This window comes from Euprymna scolopes, chromosome 15 (genome assembly GCF_053919585.1).
Source record: "Euprymna scolopes isolate OS-2025 chromosome 15, ASM5391958v1, whole genome shotgun sequence".
NCBI classification, from domain to species: domain Eukaryota; kingdom Metazoa; phylum Mollusca; class Cephalopoda; order Sepiida; family Sepiolidae; genus Euprymna; species Euprymna scolopes.
Genome location: NC_136496.1, coordinates 42,337,367 through 42,362,023, shown reverse-complemented (window position 1 = coordinate 42,362,023; position 24,657 = coordinate 42,337,367). Strand labels below are relative to the sequence as shown.

General features: G+C 33.4%; 1 protein-coding gene across 1 annotated transcript in view; it reads right to left on the bottom strand.

Moving 5' to 3' along the window:
• The window catches only part of LOC145294234 (lipase member M-like), an 83,294-nt gene that overhangs the window by 44,940 nt on the left and 13,697 nt on the right, over positions 1 to 24,657 (bottom strand). Inside the window, exons 3-4 of the mRNA XM_080141340.1 lie at positions 24,277 to 24,391; positions 11,195 to 11,345 (exon numbers count right to left, since the gene is read on the bottom strand). Coding sequence (XP_079997466.1) covers positions 11,195 to 11,345; positions 24,277 to 24,391 — 266 coding nt within the window. The remainder of the gene's footprint in view (positions 1 to 11,194; positions 11,346 to 24,276; positions 24,392 to 24,657) is intronic.

Sequence of the window (24,657 nt, the reverse complement as noted above, 5' to 3'; positions counted from 1 at the left end):
GTACCAAAGAATTTATCGCGATAGTGTTTGCGCAACACAGTAAACATGTCATATGTATCTCATATTTATTGAGATATTCATTAAAAGGTTTTAATCACGTTGGTATGCCGTCAATATTGACAGTAAAAAATAAGTGTCCGTGCAGAAATACTACAGACTCTTTATTAGAGAACGACGACATCTTCGTCCTGAGGATCCATTATCATGTACATCAACATAACCTGTATAACACACGAATAGAAGTTTTGTTTTCCATCATGTGACGAAGCCGTCCAAATAGAATATGCGATTCGTTTTTTTTTATATTCACCAGTCTGAAACACTACATAATTTGAATTTTCATAAATAATTTTGTGCCCAGTAACAAAAGCACAAACCAACAAGTTGGAAATAGCGTGGGTATAAGTCATAAAAATATGCGTCCTATGTTTTCTTCAGTATCGAATAAGCAGAAGTTTGAAATAAGAAGTGGTTTGGAAAAAATCCCAGATATTATTACTAGACTTCTTTTCTTTAACAACTACCAAAACCGTTCTCAACGACTGATTGCCAAGACAAATAACACCGTACGCAAGAGTTCATCGTTCAAACAAATAGACACATTTCTAAAGCAATTACTGAAACCCTAGAAAAAGACTTTCAGTCAGTATTGCGATGAGGCCGTAAGTGAATATTAACATGCTACGCTACAATGACTAAACTTCCACCCTTACACAACCACAAAAAAATTTCCCAACCACCGAGAGCACATCTTTCAATCTTCTTGGCTTAACATTGACTGACAGCATGAATTAAAATAAATACACTGATGTGTGCTGCAAAGAAAGGGGGTCCCTTACTATGCTAGAAAATTACTCGTCTTATAATGTATTCTATATTTTTTACAAAATCACAATTCGCCCATGCATAGAGTATTCTCGCTATATCTGGGCTGGTTTATCCAACAGTAGTTTCTCACTTTTAGACATGATCCAAAATCAGACAAGTACCAACCTCTGTCCCATCGCCACAATGTTGAATCCATGCGCCTGTCTTTCAAATACTTTAATAGAATGTGCTTTGATAAACTCATAGCACTATATTCCGCCTGGACGTACATATTCCCTACTAACCTGGCAAGCAGCAAATCCCACCCCTTTTGTTATGGTCCCTAGATGCTTGAAAGTCTTCTACTCTAATAATCTTTTCCCTCTGACTAGTAGACTTTGGAATTTCCTCCCCGTTTCTTGCTTTTCTTACTCCATAAATTTAAATGTAATGTGAATAGACACATCTCGCCTCGACTCCATACATACCTCTGTTCGATACAATAACAAATAGTAGCTCCTTATTTTCCAAGTGGTAATATGTCAGTTTGTCGCGAAAAAGTGTAAAAAAAAAAATACACAAGGGCTGAATTGTCGTGATAGTTTAAGTAAAAAAACAATTTTTTTTGGTTTTTGTATGTCGAAAACGTCTTTTCACTGGAACAATCTAACTTAGTTTAATATGGTTCCAATCACTCATCACTCATTAACGTTATAATTTACATAGACACTCTGACGGATACATAACAGATGACGATATTTAATATGTATTAATATTGCGTTAATCTAAACTTCATGTTATTTTATTTAACTTTTAATTTCTTAATTTCAAATCTTTAAGCATATAAAATGTTTATGTGAAAACAATATTAAAGCAGGTCGTTCCTTAGATAAAAATAATTCTATTCAGCATTATTCAAATTTAATCGTATTTGTAACTTTGCAATTTATAACAAATTGTATATTTATTTATATTTTAAGAACATAATATTCTTCATGGTAGATTTTATTTTTTAGCTAGATATCATTAATTAAGTATCATTGATATATCAGTATCCTTGCTTTATTTTCATCCACTCACTTGGAGTTCTCACACAGAATATAACCAGCGAATGCTCATTTGCAATACTTTGCGGTATTTTCTAAAGTCTGAATGACAACAAGTCTCTCCTGATTTCAAGTCGTCTCTTTCTCTATAGATAACCAGGTAACTCCGGGTTATCGTAATAGCCGCTTATCATTGATTTCTCGATAGCATCGATCATTGGTATTGCAAAAAGGCTCTCCAAGGCTCCAGTTCTGTCCCCACTCTTTCAGTGGACGCCTGGCTGGTATTCTCCATACTTGGCCCTTCCGGACTCTTCACAACTTTTTCGTTCGGTAGCGCCATCCGATGTAGACGTAAGCATTTTTAGAAGAAGGTGCATAGTATTTTGCGGTTTCAGTTTTCTTGATTCTGTGTGTTCTATTTGTTATTGCTAGTGTTAGTAGTCCATGTGTGCTGGTTTGAACGTTTGTTATTGCTGTACGTCTTCTAAGCGTCCCCTCTTATTCCAATCCCTCCCTTTTTTTCACGATAATTCCTAGTTATCCTGTGATGATTAATGCAATATTGCCTTTCTTAATGTTCTATATTCCTTGTAGTTGTCTGGCGAGTTCCGTAGGTTTCCTTCTCATTTGTGGCTCCTTGATTTTTATCATGTCATCTGCTAAAACGGCAAAACTTACAATTTTGTCGAACTTTTCTTTCTTATTTAACTATTATGATATCATATCTCCTCTATTCTAATTGGATTTAGCTATTTGTAACTCTGTATCCTTATTTGTTAACTGTAAATTGGAAGTTATTTCCATTTCTTTATAAAATGTTGTTAAAGAAAATCAATTTGTTGAATAAAATTTTGTTAGTAGTGATAGACATTACGCATTAGTTGACATCTTGGTAACATTCAGTTACATGGAGGATGTTTGCGGATTTATTCGAACTTTATGAAAGATTATCAGACTATGACATATTTAATAACATCACGTGTGAGGCTGATTTTGATAAAGTGCGTTAGTATATTTTACTACTTAGTAAGTGCAAGAAAGGGCACAAAAATTACTAACGTAGGTGCATAATAATCTGCGGATTGTTTTAGTAAATAATAATGCGTGGATTGTATGGGGAGGAATAAAAAAATGAATAAACAAAACATTTTGAATAAAAATAAATAAAATGGAATTTAATAAAAACATTCCGTCATCAGATTTAACAGCAACGCGCAGGCAATAGAAACATCAAAATAAATTTAGTATCAAACTCTGCATAATGACACTTGATGGATTTAACGAGTGCCGTTACTACTTACTGTCTGCCCGAATTAAAATAATAGCGGATTTCTTTTTTGCTAAAATTAAATGAAATTATAAGTTAACAAATACACAAAGAAAAAGCAAATAAAAATTGAAAATTGACGGTATTAATAATACGTAAGTCGGTCTTATGCGTAACAATATTTCTACTTGACAGCTCAACTAATCACACTTCCGGTCCCGCTGTACGATGTATTCCATTTTAACGACATTTTTGGTCTGTTTCATTTTGGAAAAAGACATTGTATTCTCAAAATATTAAAGACTTCAACCACCCTGGTTATGTCAAACAGTAAGTGCACGTTTACTGTTTTGTATCTGCGATTGTTATTGCAAAACATATAAATATACGAAAAAAACAATAAAACAAAAATATACAAAACCTTTTTCATTTCTAATTCTTATATTTGGGACGATTAATCGGAATCGGGAATTAGAAAAGTCGTGATGTTTTGGGGATTCAGTATTGGTATCAGAAAATGTTATGCTTATTTTCCGATGCCAAAACGATTTATACTACTTCAATTTGTCCTTGCTTAAAACTTAACTTTCCATTGCTTATACTTATAAGAAAAAGATAAATATGCATAGATTGTAAATTATCTGTAGAACTAACTCTATAAATCATCACACAAGTCTATTTTGACGTTTTCCAAAATATGTACACATATCACACAGGTATTTATGATGATTTTCCCACTCCTGCTAAACATGTAACAAATCGATTGCTAAACATTTAGCGATTTAGAAAGAATCGAAATAAAATTAGTAATCGTACCGGAATCAGAAATTTAAATAGAATCAGTAAGTGTATCGAAATATGACAAATAATATTGGAATCGCCAATCACTTGAAAAAGGGCGGATGTAAAAATAAAACAAAATGGAAAACTATTCCTTGGGGCGTTCATCGTCTTACCTTCTAAGAGAAAATGCCAGCATGATAAATGTGCTTGCCATTCAAAAGAATTCTATAGTTTATAAATTATTGTTTGCACGGAGCTGACCATGTAAGCACACGATTTATTTTAACAAAGTTTGAAGAATATTCGAGTATTTTCAGATATAAATCTAACATCAGTAATAACCTCGTTTATACAACTATTTTCTCAGACCAGTATTTCAACGAGTACCTTTTCCGTTTTATACAGTACCAGGACAGACTATAATTTCAATATTCTCGAAGTGTTACTTATTGATAATTCTATGTAGACTGAAAGTTCTTAAATATCAGTAGGTGATATTACACGATCCAAATTTTCCATAATTTTGAGGGTTTCTCCCCTTCTTTTTCTAATAATTTCATTTACTTGAAAATATGTTATTTCCCTATTTCTCATCTGATTTTCTTAGTTATTAATTTATTATTCTGGCGTTTCCTTTCATAGTGTCAGACGATAAATCCTTAAGGAAAACATTAGCGATTTCCATTTTTCCATCTGCCCAGATTTTTCTGATTAAATGAATATTATATATATTATTTTTTATTGGAATCCTTCGAGATAAGCAATTTGTGTACTTATTTGTGGACTGTTATCCTCTGGCCTTATTCAGGTGATTAATCGCGGCAGGACGAGGATGAATTGGCCGGTGAAACAGCATCAACTATGAAGATGAGGATAATGTTCGCAAATATATAAATAAAATATATATTGTTCATTTTTAAATACACTTACATACATACATACATACATACATACACACATACATACATATATTATATAAAATGAAATTTGTGTGTATGTGTGTGTGTGTGCGTGTGCGTTCGTCCCCTGTAGATTTCATAACGGCTGGGCAGATTTTTATGAAATTTGAAACATACTTTATGTATCTGGCAGTGTTCTCAGATAGGGTTTGTATCGGAATGTTTTCGACGATAATCTAAAAATATCCATGAAAGAAGGAATGGACAGTTTGACCAAATACAGCATAACACCACTCGTGCATTTGAGAAGTTTTATAACAACACAAACAGAAAGGATCAATATATACAATCAACAGTAGGCTATTTTATATAACAGGGGCCCGTTCGAAATAAATGTTTCTGTTTAAAGCACACTTGAATCATGCTATTTGACTTTTCCCCTTAAACTTATTCAAGTTATCATCACCTCACAAGCAGAAAGGCCAGACATATAAGAGCAACAGTCGTATTTTTGATATGACATAGGCGCGTTCGAAATCAATTTTCTGTTTCGAGCTCAATTAAAACAGGATACTTGACTTTTTCGTTTTAAATTTTAATTCAAGCCGTAAAAATAATTTTATAAAATCAACAGTAGGTTCTCTACAGTGCAATGTAGCCTACAATATGTTGTAGACTAAGTCACTGCGGGATGTCAAGTGAAGATTCCTTCCAGTGCACCATGATCGGCCCCCTACTAGAACAGACAATAAATCGTTTTGCTTGAAAAATGAGCGAGTTAACAGATTTCGATGATAATAAAAATATGGGAGTATGAATATTCGTATATCATCATTCGATCCCGGGCAACGTCTGGTATCCTTGCTTGTTTGTTTTTCTTGCTATTTGCTGTTTGTTTGTAAGCAAAGAATTTGAGCACTATAAAAGTGGTGGACATATGTTTGTTTAAAATGGACATTTGTGGAGGTTATTTACGGGCGCCGTCCCCATGGGTCGATAGGTAGAATTGCCGACTGTCAACACGATGTTTCCTGGTTCAACTCTCGGCTTGGCAGAGGTTCTAGTCTAGCCGCACTGATGAGTTGTGATACAACGAAACAGTACGTATGTGGATGACTATAAATCTCTCTCTCACTTTCTCTCTCTATATATATATTTAGTGGAAATGGTAATTAATAAAAACTGAAAAAAAGTGCTCAATACTGTTGTAGAGCAAATATGCGTTTTATTTTTTATTACCGTATCTTTCTGTTAAGTTACATTATTGTTTCAGCTACCCGGCCGTTTTATTTGGCCGTCTGTAGCTTTTTTTTTCTGTAAAAGTCTGAGGAAGCTACAGACAACCAAAAAAAAAAAACGGCCGAGTAGCTGAAACAATAATGTAACTTAACAGAAAGATACGGTAATAAAAATAAAACGTGTATATATATATATATATATATATATATATATATATATATATATAGTTACAAAATAAACATATCAACAAAGAGAGAGAGAGAGAGAGAGAGAGAGAGAGAGAGAGAGTTATTATATCATTACTCTAATTCACAGCTAGTTTACATCTCCATCTCGCTAGTTCAGGATCTCTGCAAATAACGACAATCACCACAATGCCTATCTATTTATCTCGATTTCTTTCTTCTAGTCTATAATTAATAGATTCGTTTGTTCTTTAGGAATCAGAGATTGAAAATAAGATAGATATATTTTATTCCTCTGCTAAATGAAAGTTTATATGTTACACAATATCATGAACAATATTGCACGAAGTGAAAAAGTATTTTATTTGACCTGTTAACATATGATCACTATTTAAAAAGTTGAATATTTATATATTTTGAATAGAATTAAAATATTAAATATTATATTATTCTATTATGTCCTATTTATTATGTAATCTTTTCTCATTATTTTACTGGATAAACGGTATAACATTTTTTTATATCCTAAGGATATGACGTCATATCCGTCCTACGGTGAATTAAGAGCGTTCACATATCGCTAAAATGTGAAATAAAGAAAGAAAATTATTGCCGTATCTAACGAGAATAATATTATTTTGGGGTCTAATATTTTGCTTACTAGAAATGAAAATGCAAAATAAATTATTTATATTAATAAAATTGAAGTAATAATTTTAAATTGATATTATTCTTGATTATTTCATTTTGTTTAATTTTTTTTATTTTAACTTTCTTTGCACTCGCATAGTTATAATAAACTAGGAGTATGACATCCCCACAGTTCGGCAGTTGATTGTAAGTGTTACTACATAAGAGAAATTGGGATTAAGAGATTATTGTAGTGAATTAAACATAGCTTTGTAGCTTTGTATATAGATTTTTAATTGTTGCTTTATCTGCATCATCTCGTGTCATACGTACATATCTTTGTTTTCGTTGTAAACCTTTAAAAATGTCATAAATCCTGTTTATTTAAATGTCGTGAGATCCATCCGATCAATAAGTAAGCCAGAAGTCGGAAATTGGATAACATCATCTATTGAATATTCATCTCTTTTAAAGCCTGGTAAAATTTCATGGCACTATACAATCCCTATAGCTAACGTCGATCGCAATTGACTCTTTCTCTCTATATGCTTTTAAAAATATCAAACCAGGAAGAAAATAATTATAAAACAAAATAATTTATTCTTTATTTTATTGTCGTCTTCCTTTCTTACTTTTATATTTTCTTATTTTCTTTGATTGCTACGTTTTTTTTCTACTTTATTCTTTTGTTGCCGCCAAGAATTCTGTTTCTACAAAGAAATATACACGATGGTCGTTGATGTCCGAGATCACTCGACTTGGCGTCTATGACTGTCCTTTACAATAGACCGCATAAAATAAAATGTCCGTTATAGTCTACATTATAAACATGTCATTATTGAAATCGAGACATTCGAACGCTGGACAGAAGAGACAGAATAATGTTACATTTGGCTGACTAAGATTTCTTTCATCTTAATTACTTCTCTCAAACGTCTCTATTTCTCTCTGTTAGTAAATTTAATCGAAACTTGTGGCTTTAACCTCAGAAAACATTTAACTGTTATGTAGTTACTAACTTATATCTGTAAAAAGGGAATTTTCTGATTAAATTCTTGAAGTTAATATTGGTTGATTAGATCCAATAATATTGAATTTTTTCAGTTGAAATAACATTTTAAGTTCAGTCGTGAACGATGTTAGTTCGACACAATGGTGAGAATTTATAAAAAGAGATTTGACGTCATATTCTTCAAGGATAGAGTGAATGAGAGAAGTGATGAGTTTAATTGGAAGTGTAAACGTTTGAACAGAATGTCATAATGAGCTATGATTAAACCGTAATTGTCGATCACCTTTTCTATCTGTGTTCCCCCCACCACCTTAACTCGCAAGTTATTTGGAACAAACGATCCAGAAGAATAAAACCGCCTCTGTTTTCAAATGTTATGAAAAATATAACGGTTTTAGATACCAACCATAATGAGAATATTTACATACAAAATAAATATGTTTGTTAAGTTAGAAAAAATATCTGCGTTTTGATTGATTTCCAAGACCGTTATATTTTTCAAATCTCAATGCATTTAAACAGTGGAAATACTTTCACTCCTGATTCAAATGCTTCGTTTAAAATTTTCCTTTTATTTGGCAGTATACAAAAACGTTTCTCCAGCCTGACTAGATCACTAGAATGCGAGTAAAAAATCAGAAAACACTATGCAAGGTTATGAACTTCCACGTATGGCACAAGGTTAAAACGCAATAAATGGATATGAATTAGGATTTCTTTTATTAAGTTTGTTTCATTACTTGCATTTTATGGCATCTCAGCCACTATAAACGTTTGCTGAAAACGAACATATATATTCACGCAGTTCAGTTCGTCTTTGCTCGGGCCCTGTTCATAACTTTATGTGCATATGTAGACAGAAAATTGACAGAATAGTTTAGTCAGGGAACGTACATACACGGACACGCATAAAGACAATTTCATTAATATAAATATATAAATATATTTATATACATATATATTTATATATACATATATTTATACGATTGGTTTGTCAATATTTTTGATGCACCATTTATTGTAAGCAGTCTGTAAACAATAGATGGAGCACGAACAGGTGCTACAACATTATATGATAGCAGACCTTAGAGTACCTATTTACAATACATCATCACGGAACAGAATTAGATACCAGGGTCGTTTTTTTATATGGAGAAAAAGGAACAAAAATAAAAATTGTCGTAGTCGTGAAGGACTGCTTCTCCTCCACTGACAGATAACAAGAAATTTTTGTGTAGCATCTGAAGAAGAGATACTACACTTTGATCTGAAGACGGAGGGGAAACATGAGTTGAAATACATTTTCTTTTTAGTTTCTCGTTAATACTGTTCGAGTATATCTTAATGTTGTGGAGACAACCACTAATTAACATAGGCGAGTGAATGAGATATATATAAGTTTAAATCACCAATACCGGAAGAGTCCAGCAACGACCGCCAAATAGGCAAGACGCCTATGCTGCCTCCAGTAAGACATGCCACCTGCCGGAATATCTCCAACTGAAGTATATCTGAAGACATGTAAATATGTATATAACTTTTTTTCCTAATATATTATTGTATACCTTTACTTTCGTGTTCTTGTTAATTATTTGTGCAGACACAACACTTAATTTTCGTACGTTGATTAAGCAGCAAGAATAAAAAGTATTGCTCGCTTTTTTGATCAACTGGATAAATGTAGTTAGTGCACTGAGCCTAACTTATTGCCGTACTTTTTAGTGAGAACATATTTATTTGCAACTATTTATGTTGTATACGTTTATATTATGATACACTGTAAAACTAATGTCAAAACATAACACGAAAATATTTCAGAATAAATTTGTTAATTTCGTAAAGAAAACACAAAAGATATTATCTTCAAAAAAGATATATATATTAACAAAGATAATAACTCCCTTAAATTTATTGTACAAATACTCCTTTCTTTTGAATAACTCTTAGCATCCTATTGTCAACATTTGATATTAGATTTACAATTTAGTGACTGGTAAGGTGTTTGCAAGAACTCTAACTGCCTCCAAGATATCACCCTTACTATTCATTTGCCTTCCATTAGAATAAATATATCTCTTTAATATGTTATAGACGTTGTTTATGAGGTTTAAATCACAGTTTTTTGAAGATTTGTCCTTTATCAAATCCCTTTCAACCAGGATTTAGTAGAATTTGATAAATAACTTGCGGCGTTGCCTTACATAAAGCATAAAGCTTGGCAAAATACTGGGTTTTAAGCCATTCAAAGAAATATTTCCCTCGAAAATCATAAAAAACTTTTGAATATTTTATTCTCACTTTTCACTTTAAATGAACCCACAAGCTGATTCCAATAATCGCAGCCCATATCATGATCCCCACCGCTGTTAGCGTTAAAAAGATTGTCTTGAGTCATGTTGCTTGCAAACCCATCCTCAAACCTATTCATTAAGCATATCGATGGTGATTGTTAATTTACTGAAACCAATTTTCACATATATTTTTGCCAACTGCAACCTTCTTGTCTTTTTTTTTTTCGTTAAAATGTGTTCATTTTATTTTTGTTTCATCAGCGGCCATAGGAGCTCATTGGTTTCAAATATGAACGCAATTGACACATTTTGGTGTCATATTATTTCTCCTCGATATATGTTTCTTTGTTAAATCTCTAAATTCAACCTGAAAAGTTTTTCCTTGGTTTAACTCTATTTGACATATTTTCTTGATTCCTTTTAAAATTCTTAGAATTTTGAGCGAAAACTTTCATTTGTTAATTTCTTTGATTATCGAGTTTTTTTTTTTCATCGGTTGTTAGTTCTTTTTTATATATCATAGTATTACATTCTAGTTCTTGCAAATAATACCTTGACACTACAAATTGCTATCATTACTGAAAAATACTAAATATTAATCCAAAATTAAAATTTGGGACGTAATTATTTTCATGATTTATCGTATAATAGTACAAATTGTTCTATTGATTAACTCACATCTACGAATTTTTCACAAAATATTTGACAGTACCTTCTTTTGCATCTAATGTCTAGCCGCAGTCTTTATTATAATAAAACATATCCCTCGGCCATAATTTTACTGTTATGATCTGATAATGTTTGGATTATATCAGTAGCGTTAGTTATTTTATAAAATTATATTTGTCGTCTAATGACAGAGTTTATTTGTAAACTCAGTCGGTTTCGTTAAACCAACTACTAATGTTTGAAACTTGCGAAAAACAATAAATGAAACTAATTGCAATTACGATAAGTCTTATTTTAATACATCGTAATTACATTTGTAATTTGTAATTTGCATAATTATCAGTCTACGTAAAAGTACATTACCTTCTTGGCGAGTTCCTTGTTTTCTGAAAAGGCCATGAACGCAATAGTAGCCCCCTGTGAGTGGCCAATATAATACAATGATTCCTGGGATGTTTCTTTCAAAATGTATTCTAGGGTGACAGGAAGATCATACTCGGCCATTTCATCAAAGCTGTTAAAAAGAAATAAGCAATAAATGTCAGTAATCATGATCATAAATGAATACAATGCATTACTCGCCATGTTAAGTTGTAAGTATATCAATATGACGCCGATATTAAGTTAAGTATGTGTATATGTTTATATATCACTACCTAGCAAATACAATCTTAAACTAATTAACTAATCATTATGAATTTTCAAATAGAGCTGCCAAGCATAAGGGTTAGTAAAGGGGGCTATATTTAGTTTTATATAATGTATGCAAAGAGAGAGAGAGAGAGAGAGAGAGAGAGAGAGAGAGAGACGAGAAGATGGAAGACCTTAGGGAAAATTCAGGTACAACTGATTTTGTGAAATTTTATCAAGAACTATTAAATATCATTAATAAATATTCTAAAAATTTCAGCCTGTTTCGCTATTTACAATAACCTCTAAAATTATTGGTTGAACTCATCGGCGTTCTCTGATAAAAGCGCATCAGTTTATAGGCCGTAAACTAATAGCCACTTCTATATTTGACTCCCCAATAAGTCAGGGTATGATAAAATGTGTAGCTATATCATGGGGGTGACTATTTCTGAATGTCTGAAAAGAGTGTTCGTGTCCGATAACAATTATCTATAAAATTTGCCTGAACAGACCTCTTGGCATTCCCCGAAAAGATCGCCTCAAGTGGAAGGCAAAAGTTAATCATTCTTCAGTTTAAGTAAGGAAAGGCGCGGTAAGATGTTCTTAGCCATAAAAAATAATAATAGAAAATTTTACTCGTAGTAGAAATTGTTATTTATTTGCTTGCCGATCCAGATGTGACACACGGATGGACTTATTGAAAGCTATGGCCATTTTTAGAGATCACAAGAACACTCATAGCCAGTAATAAATTACTTTTAAAAATTGCCTGTAAAACCCGTCGACATTGCCCGGTAGGAACGCCTTATATAGAATACAATAAGCCGATTTCCGTTCGTTCGGAGAAGACAATGCATGGGAGGATGGCATCCTATGAATATAACATAACAGATATCTTCCTAACTTGGCTACAATTATTCAAACTACTATATATATGGGATTATCATCATTTTAAAGTTTCATCATTTAAAATCTTAACTAAAGATGATTACAGCCGTTTTCACGTTTACCATTTATTAGTCTACCGAAAAAAGGAGGGTGGACCTGTAGATTCACCCTTGCCCATTCGTCCGTTCTTCGTTCGTCCGCACTTTTCTCAATAACTACGCTTTCGAATTTTTGGAAATTTTACACAAACATTAACATGATATGAGTAAACATATACGGATTTTAACGGGAAAATTCCGGTTGCCCCCCCCAGTGGCTTTTCGGGTTAAAATGACTAAAATTGTTAAAAAAAACTGATTCCTTGGATTTTTATAAAACTTTCTGAAATGTTATAACTAACTGATTTCTATATAATTTTGTTTGTCTATACTTCGCGATAAATCTTGAGGCTCTTTTAGGGCTAATAAAAGCACTCCATTTTTTGGTATATTTTACCATATTTGTCCAAAGTTTTCTGTGTATGTCTATTTAGTAGGTTTGCATGGTGCTGAACTCAAATTTAAATATGTTAAGGCCTTGGGGAACTTTGGGGGCTAAATGAGGGGGGGGGCAAATGATGGACTTAGTCATTTCTTTTTTTGCATGGTGCAGAACTCACATTTACACATGTTAAGGCCTAAAACTGCACCGTTTGTTCATTTTCACCAGGATTTGACGTCCCCTGGGGACTTTTGGGGCTAAATGGTGGTGGGGGGGATAATGCTGAACTTAGTCATTCTTTTTATACCTCGTTCACTGTGCGCTCACGGGGGGCATGCATGCTTCACTCGTTCTAACTAGAAGTTGTATGAACTACAGTTGTTTTCACTGTTACTTTCGAACAAACTACTCTGATGACATTTCCAGTTGCTAAAATAACAGCTTTATGTTTCTCTGTTGAACTTTGATCCAAAAGTACGAAAATAAAACATTTTCGTCACTTACACAAATATTTTCTCCTCGTTTTTTTTTTACTTTATCTTCACTCTTCTTTTTGTTTGCTATCGTGAGTCATGGCAGAGTTAACACGACGTTATTCTATCGAATCAGTACAGCGGAACTCGTCATGTAAAGGATTCATAATAATTCTTATGCGTTAATGGTTTGAAATGGAAAGGAACGATGATTTCTTTTAAACCAACGAAATATAGATTAATCAATAACTGATTCTAATAGAAGTTGCGCCAAGGTCGACGGCAAAGATTAAACAAACCGGAGATCAATAATTAGATTTACGATATTTATTATTAGCTCCGTGCTTTTTAGTGCTTTTTTTTGTTATCCCTTTATTATAGGATGTTTCATTAACGGCTTTGCATCGGTCACAAAGTGCAATAGTTGACTTTGCGATAGAGGATGAAATATATTGAAAGACATATAAACCAAAACACAAAACGATTAAATTCCTCTTTCCATTTTTATCAAAAGATAAGTGAATGAGGTCCGTTTAGAAGAGCGGGTTAGTAAAAATATCATTATACAGCAGAAATACGAATAACCGAATAGAATTATGCCGCTATTTTCTAAATGTCTCACTAATATTACTAGAATAAACATTTCTTCTTTACTCACTTTCAATCTACACAAGGCATGTTGCCACTTGAAGGTTAAGACGATACTATTTGAGATAGTGATTAAAAGGAGTGTGTGTGGAGTTGAGTAGTGAGATGTCTGTTCATTTGAACTTTTTCAAGTTAGTACAATCAGGGAAGAAAGAAAACTGGGAGGTAATTCCAAGGTATTTAAGTCCGAGAAAAGAAATAATTAGAGTAGAAAGCTTTACATCATCTAGGGATATCAACAGTGAAGGAATGGAATCTTGCTGCTTGCCGTGTTACTCAGATTAAGCGGGTGTATTCCATACAGGGGATACAAGTTCTATGCATTCATCAGAACAAATTTCATTACTATACTTGTAAAATATGCACATGTAATAAAAATTGCGATAATGGGGCAGAGCTTCGAGCTAAGCCGATAGTGCGGAGCCTATAAGACCTGAAACTCGTTTTAAATCATGTCTTAGAGTTGGAGTCGAGTGCGAATTGCATCAGTCCAGATGTGGTCGCTGTTCTACATGCATGGGGCATAAGTTTAATAATATTAAGTTGACGAGAAATATCTTGCGGAATTTAAAATTTTGATTTCAAATGATGTATTTTCAAATAAGTTTTCGTTATAATACCTTTACTTTATATATTATTGTATTAAAGAGAGTTTCTCGCTCTATCTAATCGTTTAAATTACACTCGTTTTAAAGCAATTATGTTGTCTTTTCACAACGTTTAATACACGATGGAAAAAAGCAAATTCGCACATTTTTTTTTTTTAATTTCAATTCAAGATAGGCCGAAAAGTTGCTGAAACAGACGCAATATCAACAAAACTTTTGGCCCAGGGAGGACAACTGAACGCAAAACACGATGGTGATTTAAGAAATTTCGTGGCGGCGAACAGAAAATAATGAGTGTAGTGGTCGGTCATCAGATGTTGGCAACAATCAATTGAGAGCATTAGTCGAAGCCAATCCACGCAAAATGTTCGAGAATTTGCTTCTGAATAAGACGTAACATATACGAGTATTTCCAACCATTTGAGAGAGATAATAAATGGGTGCATCTTCCCTTCTTTTACGAAACAATCACGATTAGCTCACTGGTAAGACGCCGACGAATCTCCACGACACTTCCTGAAGCCAGAGTTGCACCGAAAAGTCATGATGACTGTTTGGTGGTCTACGACCAGTCTCATCCATTACAGTTTTTTGAATGTAGGCGAAACTGTTACGACTGAGAGGTACTATAAAGAAATAGATGAAATGCATTAAAAACTTCGACAACAACACCCAGCATTAGTCAACAGAAAAGACTCAATTCTCCTTTACGACAATGCCCGACTGCACGTTGCGAAACTTACCCTGCAGAAATTGAAAGAATTGGGTTTAAAAACTCTGCCTAATGCGCCATACTTTCCAGACATCTCACCCACCAACTACCACTTTTCCAAACATCTCGACTAATTTTTTGCGTGTGAACTGCTTCCAAAACATAAGCGATATCAAAAATGCCTTCAACGACTTCATCGCCACCAGAACGCAAGATTTTGACGTTACTGGTATGAATACACTTGTTTTGCGTTGGCAAAGTGTGTTGATTCTCATGGTGCTTATTTTGATTGATAAATATTTGTTTGAGCTGGGTTATGTTTACCTGAATTGAAAAGTTAAAAACCGCAAGAACTTTCTTGTCAACCTAATATAGTCTTAATGGTTTGGGAAAATAATATTAAATTCTACTCAGGTACTTAAGAAATCACTTTCTGACTAAAGGATTTTGATAACATTCTATTTTGAATATTCTCAAACTTTAATAGTTAGTTTAGTTTTGCGTATCTGTTGACTAACGAATAGACTAGTCAAAACGTGTTTTTGATTAAAATATACCGTTAACTAAAGCAATCGCTAAATTATAATCAACAAATATAAAATACTTCAACTGATAATAGAACCTCATCTCCCTTTAACCTTTAGTAAGTATATTTATATTAATCCTTCGTGGAATGGTTATGATGCTAGAGAACTCATTGCGTCGCGTGGTAATAAATATCTCTCACTATTTAACGAGAACAATTCTCATATTCATAAGATTTACCATTATAGTGTATATTGGCTTGCAGCCTACCTCAGCAAGCTGTGATATAAAGTCAGAAAGTTGAGATATCCGGCCAGCGCTCCTAAAGGAGGGACACTCTAGCCTAGCAAAATTTTCAGTGGCCTCCCCATCAGCATTCTTCGGTAGGGACGCCTCAGGCAAGAATCGATAAACTTTCCCCTACTGAAAAACCTGGTGGCATCGCATGAATGGGTTGGCCGCCATAGGAAATATTCAGGTGGCGTACATCAGTTCGCACCTGGCCCCGCACCTGTCGAGCTGATTGTCAAGAACGGATTATTGACTAGTACTTTCTACCGAAGTCTCCGCGCAATCGAAACAGGAAGGAGACCCGTCCCCCAACATTAAAAATAATAAAAGGGTATTCGCAAGTATTACTGATTTGGAATAATTAATTTTAATCAAATTACAACCACAAAAATACCTCTGAGATCCTTAGAAACCCAACCGGGCTTCCATATCTCTACTTTATTTCTAGTTTGTTTTGGTGCAATTCTAAAATTTGTGCTTTCTAAGGTTTGATACTTCTGCATCATCTACATATCAAATAACTGTTCAATGTTTTTTTTTATTTCTAATGTAATTCTTTAATGTTTTTTTCTGCATAAATTTTGAGCGAATGCAATAATAATCTACAATAATATATTTTAATCAAGGCGTTTTTACAAAATATCTTGATTACTTACGTACATATAAAAATACAACATATAGAAAACAGTATAGTGTTCCATCACAAAACACAAGGAAAATCTTAATTCAAAGTTTTGCAATTTTGAGTTCATACGTTATGTATTTATGTGACCGAATAAAAATGCTTATCTAGATAATTTAAACACTCTTTCCACGAACAGTTAATAGTTTCTCAATAAATGCATACACATAATTACTGGTATATTTTTCAATAATTTCAATAAACAAGAAAAATATACCACAATTAAACAGATATCTTTAAACTAAGGACTGACCTGTTTTTTATAATAATTATTCGAATTGTTTTTTATCATACTGACAGACAAAATACTGATTAATAATCCATTGCTTTCGTTGAAGGTTTCATCTTCCTTTAAAAGACAAATTTGGAATTTCATCTTCCTTCCAATGATTCTATAGAATGTTTTAGAAACATTACATTTTATTCATGAAAGAATATTTCTCTTCGTAAAATTTTCTCAAAAGTCATGATTATAATGTAACTTGAGATTTCTTAATGTAAAATAACTTTTATAACCATGTCATCTGAAAGTATATACAATTGAGTTTCTTTCGAAACCTAAAGTGAGGGAAATTATTAGGTATTTTTCGAATCTGGTTGAATATTTGAAAATTATAAGCAATGTTTCACATATGCTACATAACACTGACCTCTCTCTCTCTCTCTCTCTCTCTCTCTCTCTCTCTCTCTCTCTATATATATATATATATATATATATATATATAATACCCCACAAAGGTTTATAATACACTTTTTAAACTGTCAGTTTTTGTTTTTCTAGCTTCCAAATGGCAATGAAACTTTTTTATAAACATAGAAAATGTATTTTTTTATTATTACATTTTCACCCCAAACAAGGCACATTGCCACTTTGGTGTAGGGGGCTACTATCAGGGGAAAAAACTACTGGGGTACTATGTAGGGATTTGGGCAGCAAGATGTTTGTTCACGTTGCACTTGAACTTCTGCATGTCAGTACACTTGGGGAAGCAGTGACCTGGAATGGAATTCCAAAGTCTAGCGGTTCTGGGGAAGAAACTACCGGAGTAGAAAGATCTTTTACATCTAGGGATCTCTACAGTGTGGGGGTGGGATTTTGCAGCTTGTCGGGTCTGTCGAGGGTGTTCACGTCTTGGGGGCACAAGTGCTTGCAGTTTATCAGAGCATTCACCATTAAAATACTTGTAGAACAGGCAGAGGGATGCAACGTTTCGTCGATGGGACAGAGGCTGAAGCTTAGATGCCAGTTTTGGGCCTATCAGATGTGCGACTCTCTTTTGAACCCTGTCAAGGAGCGAGAGACTAGTAGCCGATGCACCAGCCCAAATATGACAGCAATATTCCATACATGGGCGAATGGTGGCCTTATAGAGGTACAGGATACTTTCGGGTGTTAGTAGTTTTCTAGCACGGTAGAGAGAGCCCACTTTCCTTGCAGCGGCCCTGGCAATGCCCTCGATGTAATTGGTCCAACTCATGTTTCCTGTGAACGTTAAGCCAAGGAGCTTGAAAGACGCACTCTCAGATAAAGAGTCGTTGGCCATTGCTATAGATGATAGAGAAGGTTTCTTGTAATTATTGAATGAAACCAGTTTAGTCTTGGCGGCATTGAACGTGACCATCCATTTTTGTCCCCATTCCACTACTGATTGAAGGTCATCCTCTTGTGTTTCTGCCATTACTTTAGATATATGTTCATTTGTTTTCCTGTCGTGCCTGCTATAGAGTGTGGTGTCATCAGCATATATACCCATCTCAGAGGCAATTTTGTCGGGGAGGTCATTTATGAATATCAGGAACAGTAGAGGTCCAAGGATAGATCCCTGGGGCACTCCCGTATTTATATCATATTGTTTAGATGTACGACCGTCGAGGACAACCAGGATTTTTCTCTTATTTAAGAAGGATTTAATTATGTTAAGTATTCTACCAGTGATACCGTATGATCTAATCTTCCTGAGGAGACCCTCATGCCATACGCTGTCAAAGGCCTTAGATATATCTAGAGCTACCGCTCTGCCCTCTCCCGCTTTGTTCAGTGAATGTTATATGCGTTCAAAGATTATAGTGAGGATGTCTGCTGTTGAACGGGCTTGTCTAAATCCATATTGTTGGTCGGTCAGAAGTTTAGCATCTGTATGGTGCTGGACTAGAGCATGGTTAATTAAGGTCTCAAATATTTTGGCAAAAAGTGGTAGGAGGCTAATAGGGCGGTAATTTAATGGGTTAGTTCTTTCGCCAGTGTTCTTGAATACTGGTACCACAGAGGCAGTTTTCCAACAGCCCGGAAAGCAAGATTCATTAAGGCATTTGTTGTAGAGTTTGGAGAGAACTGAAGCTACTTCGGCTGAGCACTTTTTTATTTTATGTATTGAAACTAAGATAGAAACAGTGGGGGAAAAACAATTTAACACAACTCGAAGAGAAAACTCAATAATTAGCAACGTAAAAGCTTACAACACATATCAAATTAATTAGATTTCTCAATAATTTTATGACGGTTTATCATGGTAAAATGATTAGAAGCTTCTAGAATGTCCAGGAATATGTAATAGTGTTGTGAGACCGAATCTCACGCCATAATGGACTCGTCCAGATCCTATATAATCAGCTTCTAAAGCTGGTACGGTGGAGAGAGATTTCAACGGATATCGTACCTCAGGGAGCCAGATCTTACTGATACCTGCAACGACTACTATTCTCTTTATCTTTCTCTATATCGTTGTGTCTTTCCTTAATACACTTGTAAACCACCTACTACGTGTTTTTCCGTGTCGTTCTTGTGGACTCAACTGAGCCCCACAACAAATAGACATCGAAGTAAATAAATAGTAAAAGTATTGCGTCATTCTTTATCTAATAACCGTATTGTAAGCGACCACATCATGGGAAAGAAAAGGCATATAAGCCAAGAGCTCAGAAAACGAATTGTAAGTTTTCATCAAAGTGGATTGCGATATAGAACAATATCCAAACAGTTGATGGGTTCCATTGAATTATGTTGGCATAATAATTCGGCACTAAAAATCTCACAAATCAACGCTTCCTTTGGCCAGGTCAAGACGTCCTCGACAAATAACCAAACATGCTGAAAGGTTATTAACAAGGAAGGTTATGAATTCGCCTAGAATTAATCTTGGGGAGCTGCAGAAGGACTTAGAAAACAGTGAAATAAAAGTTAGCAAGGACACAATCAATAGAACCTTTCACGTTAAAGATATCTTCTCTAGATTAGCAAAGAAAACTCCCCTTCTTAAGCCAAAGCATCTCCGTGCTGGGCTTGATTTTGAAAATGATTATGCAAGCAAGCCTCTAGAGTTTTGGCATAACGTGCTTTGGTCAGATGAGACCAGAATTGATTGTTTGGCACTCCAAATACATCGAAAGTTTGGAGAATACCAGTCAAAAAACATCATTCCAACAGTAAAATTTGGAGGAGGATCCATCATGATCTGGAGTTGTTTCAGTGCAGGAGGTATAGGAAAAGTGGAAATAATAAAAGGAAACATGAATGGATGACTTTATAGGAGTATCTTTGAGAAAAGGCTTAAAGAAAGTGTGAAGTTGCTCAAATTGAAATCAGCCTGGATCTTTCAACATGATAACGATCCAAAATACACTTCGACCCTCATACAAAATTGGTTTAATTCAAATAAAATGAATGTTTTGATATTACCTAGTCAATTTCCCAACTTCCACCATATAGAGGATTTATGGGGAAAATTGAAATTACGGGTCAATAAGAGAGAACCTTCAAATCTGCGAGAATTGTAAAGAATTTGTGTGGAAGAATGGAATAAATTAACACAAAACATATGTAAGAAGTTCGTAGACGATTGCTAAAAACATCTGCATGCTGTAATCAACAATAATGGTCATGCTACAAAATACTAGATATTATTTTGTAAATGTGTTGTAAACTTTTGCGTTGCTAATTACTGAGTTTTCTTTTCACGTTGTGTTAAATTATTATATTTTATTTTTCCCACTGTCCGTATCTTAATTTCAATACATTTTCTATGTTTATAAAAAGTTTCATTACCATTTGGAACCTAGACATAGAAAAACTGATAGTTTCCAAATGTGTATTGTAAACTTTTGTGAGCAACTCTCTCCCCCCTCTCCCTCCCCCCTCTCTCTCTCTCTCTCTCTCTCTCTCTCTCTCTCTATATATATATATATATATATATATATATATATATATATGCTTCCAAAAACGCATTCAATTAAGTATATTTCTCTTATGGGATAGATTTCCTCGGATATATTTTTTTGTAATTAATGTATTAACTTCCTTGCAAAAATTATTTTCTTTTTTTTTTATTCCGTCTACTAATATATGGCTGTCTATATCATTATATGATAGTTTGTTTGATGGTAGTCTAAGCTATATGCACAGCGAAAAACGTGTAAGACTTTTATGTAAAAAGTAGATATGAAAATCGCCTATATAAATATAATAAATTACATAAAAAATTAAAATTATAATTGTTGATTGACTTTTTGCGGCAACTGATGTGTAAGAAAGAATACAAACCAATGGCAGGATAACTTCATGACAAAGGTTTGGCTGGCTATTACTTCCACTTTCTTGGTTCTATTTTGTATAATGATGGCGCACCTTTTTTTGTGATTGTGTCGAATTTATATATATATATATATATATATATATATATATATATATATATATATATATATGTGTGTGTGTGTGTGTGTGTGTGTGTGTGTGTGTGTGTGTGTTACAGATAGGAACTTTTAAAGAACTAATACCGTCCGAGGATGTCTTTAGTTATTCGTAAAGAAATAATCGAAACATAACCATGATTGTGTAGCAATATGAATAATGTTTATATAGATAAAAAAAAGTATATTTTGCTCCATTTATTATTGAGCACTCCTATATAAATCTCGTATAACAGATTGGTTTTATTTTTGAATATACTCTGTAACTCTCTCTCTCTCTATATATATATATATATATATATATATGATAATTGCAATATATATATGCAATTATCATGTATATATATACATACATATATATATATATATATATGATAATTGCGAAATCATGAAACACTAGTGTCTGTAAGTAAAAACATAATTATATATATATATGTGTGTGTGTGTGTGTGTGTGTGTATGTGTGTGTGTGTGTGTTGGTGTGTATATGTGTATGTGTTTGTATAGCATACCGCCCAGGGTTATCCGGTTGTAAAGTACGTTTAAGTATATTTTGATTAATGTAGATTTCGTTTGTATTTATTATAGTACCAATTCTTTATTGATTATTATAATGTATCCAATATATAGTAGTGATTTAAAAAATGTTTAAAAATATGGCTTGGCTACCATTAGCCAAAATTGAGACCAAAACCTGTTGCTTTCTAGCTGTAAGCAATAAGACTTGACAAATCACCGCAGTGAAACTTATAAATGTATATTTGCGCAAATTTCCGATTAAAAACGAAATCTATTTTTTTCCACAGATTTGAATACCTTATATATTTAAGTCTCTAGACCAAAAATGGACAGGTTAGTTTGATAGAGATGGTTTTCCAGTCAGACAATGCCACTTTTATACCACCTTACACGGCGTAGTTCTGTTGTAAAATATGCTATAATAATTTGAAGTTTCTGTATTTATTATAATAGAGACAATTCTCTATTGATTATTTTATTGTCTTCAGTATTAATTGGTGCCATATGGCATATAGCTTTTCCGCGTTATTTGAGATATGAGCATATGCAGATCAATTTTTAAAAATTAACGTAGTTAATCGTATAAATGTATATTTGCACATGCGAAGAAGATACACGTTTAGTCGACTTACACCTTCCAAGTAAAGATTATTTCTAATTTAGCCCTCGTAGCAGCAAATGTTACCGGATAAAACCAAATCGGATTTATTCCACGCGTTCCAATCTTCTAAATATCAAGTTTCAAGTCTGGGGACCAAAAATTGAAAGAGTATTTTTTGTGATGGCGTCCTGCACACATACCGCCACAATACAGGTCACTTATATCCACACATATGTCTATATATACATATGTATATGTGTATGTGTGTGTTGTGTTGTCGGAATTAACATAGCGCTTAAAGTCCTTTGTAAGAACATGAGCTATTTTCTATGTGTAGCACTATAAAATTACTATACAATGAGATATCAACGATTAGGCAATGTTTTATGCCTTTGTTAAACAACGGATGTTAAATACTGTCTGTTGGGTTAGTAATTCTAAACATTTCTCCATCACAAGGCAGTTCCCATAGATAGCTTACTAACTTAGTAGATATTTAACAAAAAGCCACGTAGCAAAGTTATAGAACCCCTACCTTCAACCAATCGCCAACCAATTTTAAAATTGCCATAATAAACCCAGCATAAAAACACTCTCCTAGCTACTAAATATTTTATCAGTTGAACAAGATGTTGACTCTGAGGTTGTAACAAAGACCGAAAACCTACACATATGTGAACCAGCTCTACTTTGCAGTTTTATCTATTTTTTATTTAGTTTTTATTTATAAATGAATATTTATTTTTGTTTTTATAATTTTTCATTTTCATAAGTTTTATTTTTATATATATTTTTATTTTTTTTATCATGTTTCTCCATCTTAATATAATGAAGAGACTCACTGTCACATATGATGCACGTTAAACTACTAGTTTTAAAATAAGCTACTACTGGCTACCAAAGCAGTTCCATATGATATTCATAGCCTAACGAACTCGCTTTCACACTCTTCTTGACATCGACTGTATCAATTAATGTCTAGTCGATTATTTCCGTACACACACACACACACACACACACACACACACACACACACACACACACACACACACATTATTAATTCCATCCTGGGCCCAACTCTCTGATCTCCCAAAACAATTTGTGACATTTTCAATGAAAATAAATAAACTGAATCCATCACATGTCCATTTGAATTGTAATATATACATATATATATATATATATATATATATATATATATATATATGTATATATATATGCTTTCTGTGTTAGTCCATATACATAATTGTATGTAGCTTGGTGACTAAACTGGAAGGGCACTCGCCTCATACACAAATGACCCTGGTTTTAAATCTTGAGAACATATATGTTTAACTAATAGGCACAAAGGAGGCCGAAACTTGAGTCATGGACTTACGATCTGCAGCTTTCATGACTTGTGTGAGCTGCTGCGTAATTGATTAATGGGTATATATATATATATATATATATGTATATATATATATAATTTTTATATCTTTTATCCTTAATCACATAGCTATGCATATGTTTGTATGTGTCTATGTATTTTTATGCTCTAGCCAATGAAACGACTTATTGTTTATGTGCACAGATAGTGATGCGCCATATATTTGATTAATACAACTTTTACCTCAAGGCGACAACGCGACGAGTAAATTTAATTAATGAGCTGTTTCTCTCAGAATGTAGAATGTTGAAAGGACATTGCTATTTTACTCACCTAAACCTCCAAAATTCTTCGTCTTCACTTGTATATGTGTTGTGCTTTAGCGAATAGGTGTTACCACGAGAGTTTGGCATCCACACATCATAACAGGCGTCAGCAAAGAGATAACCTAATGACAGAAAAGAAAAAGTTGGTTGAAAGTAACAAACAATGGAATTGCAATTGCTTTCATTGTACAAATAAGTGTTATCAAGTTTGAAACACATTTAAGCATGTCTATATTAAGTTTTTAATTATATTTTTGTGTATTCATTAGTATGTCTAGCAAATATAAGCTTACTATGGTTGACTAGCTTTTATTATCTTTTGAGGATAGTTTCATGATGGAAGAACCTACACTACACTACTCTCTTCCTAAGAAGAAGGTAATGCCTT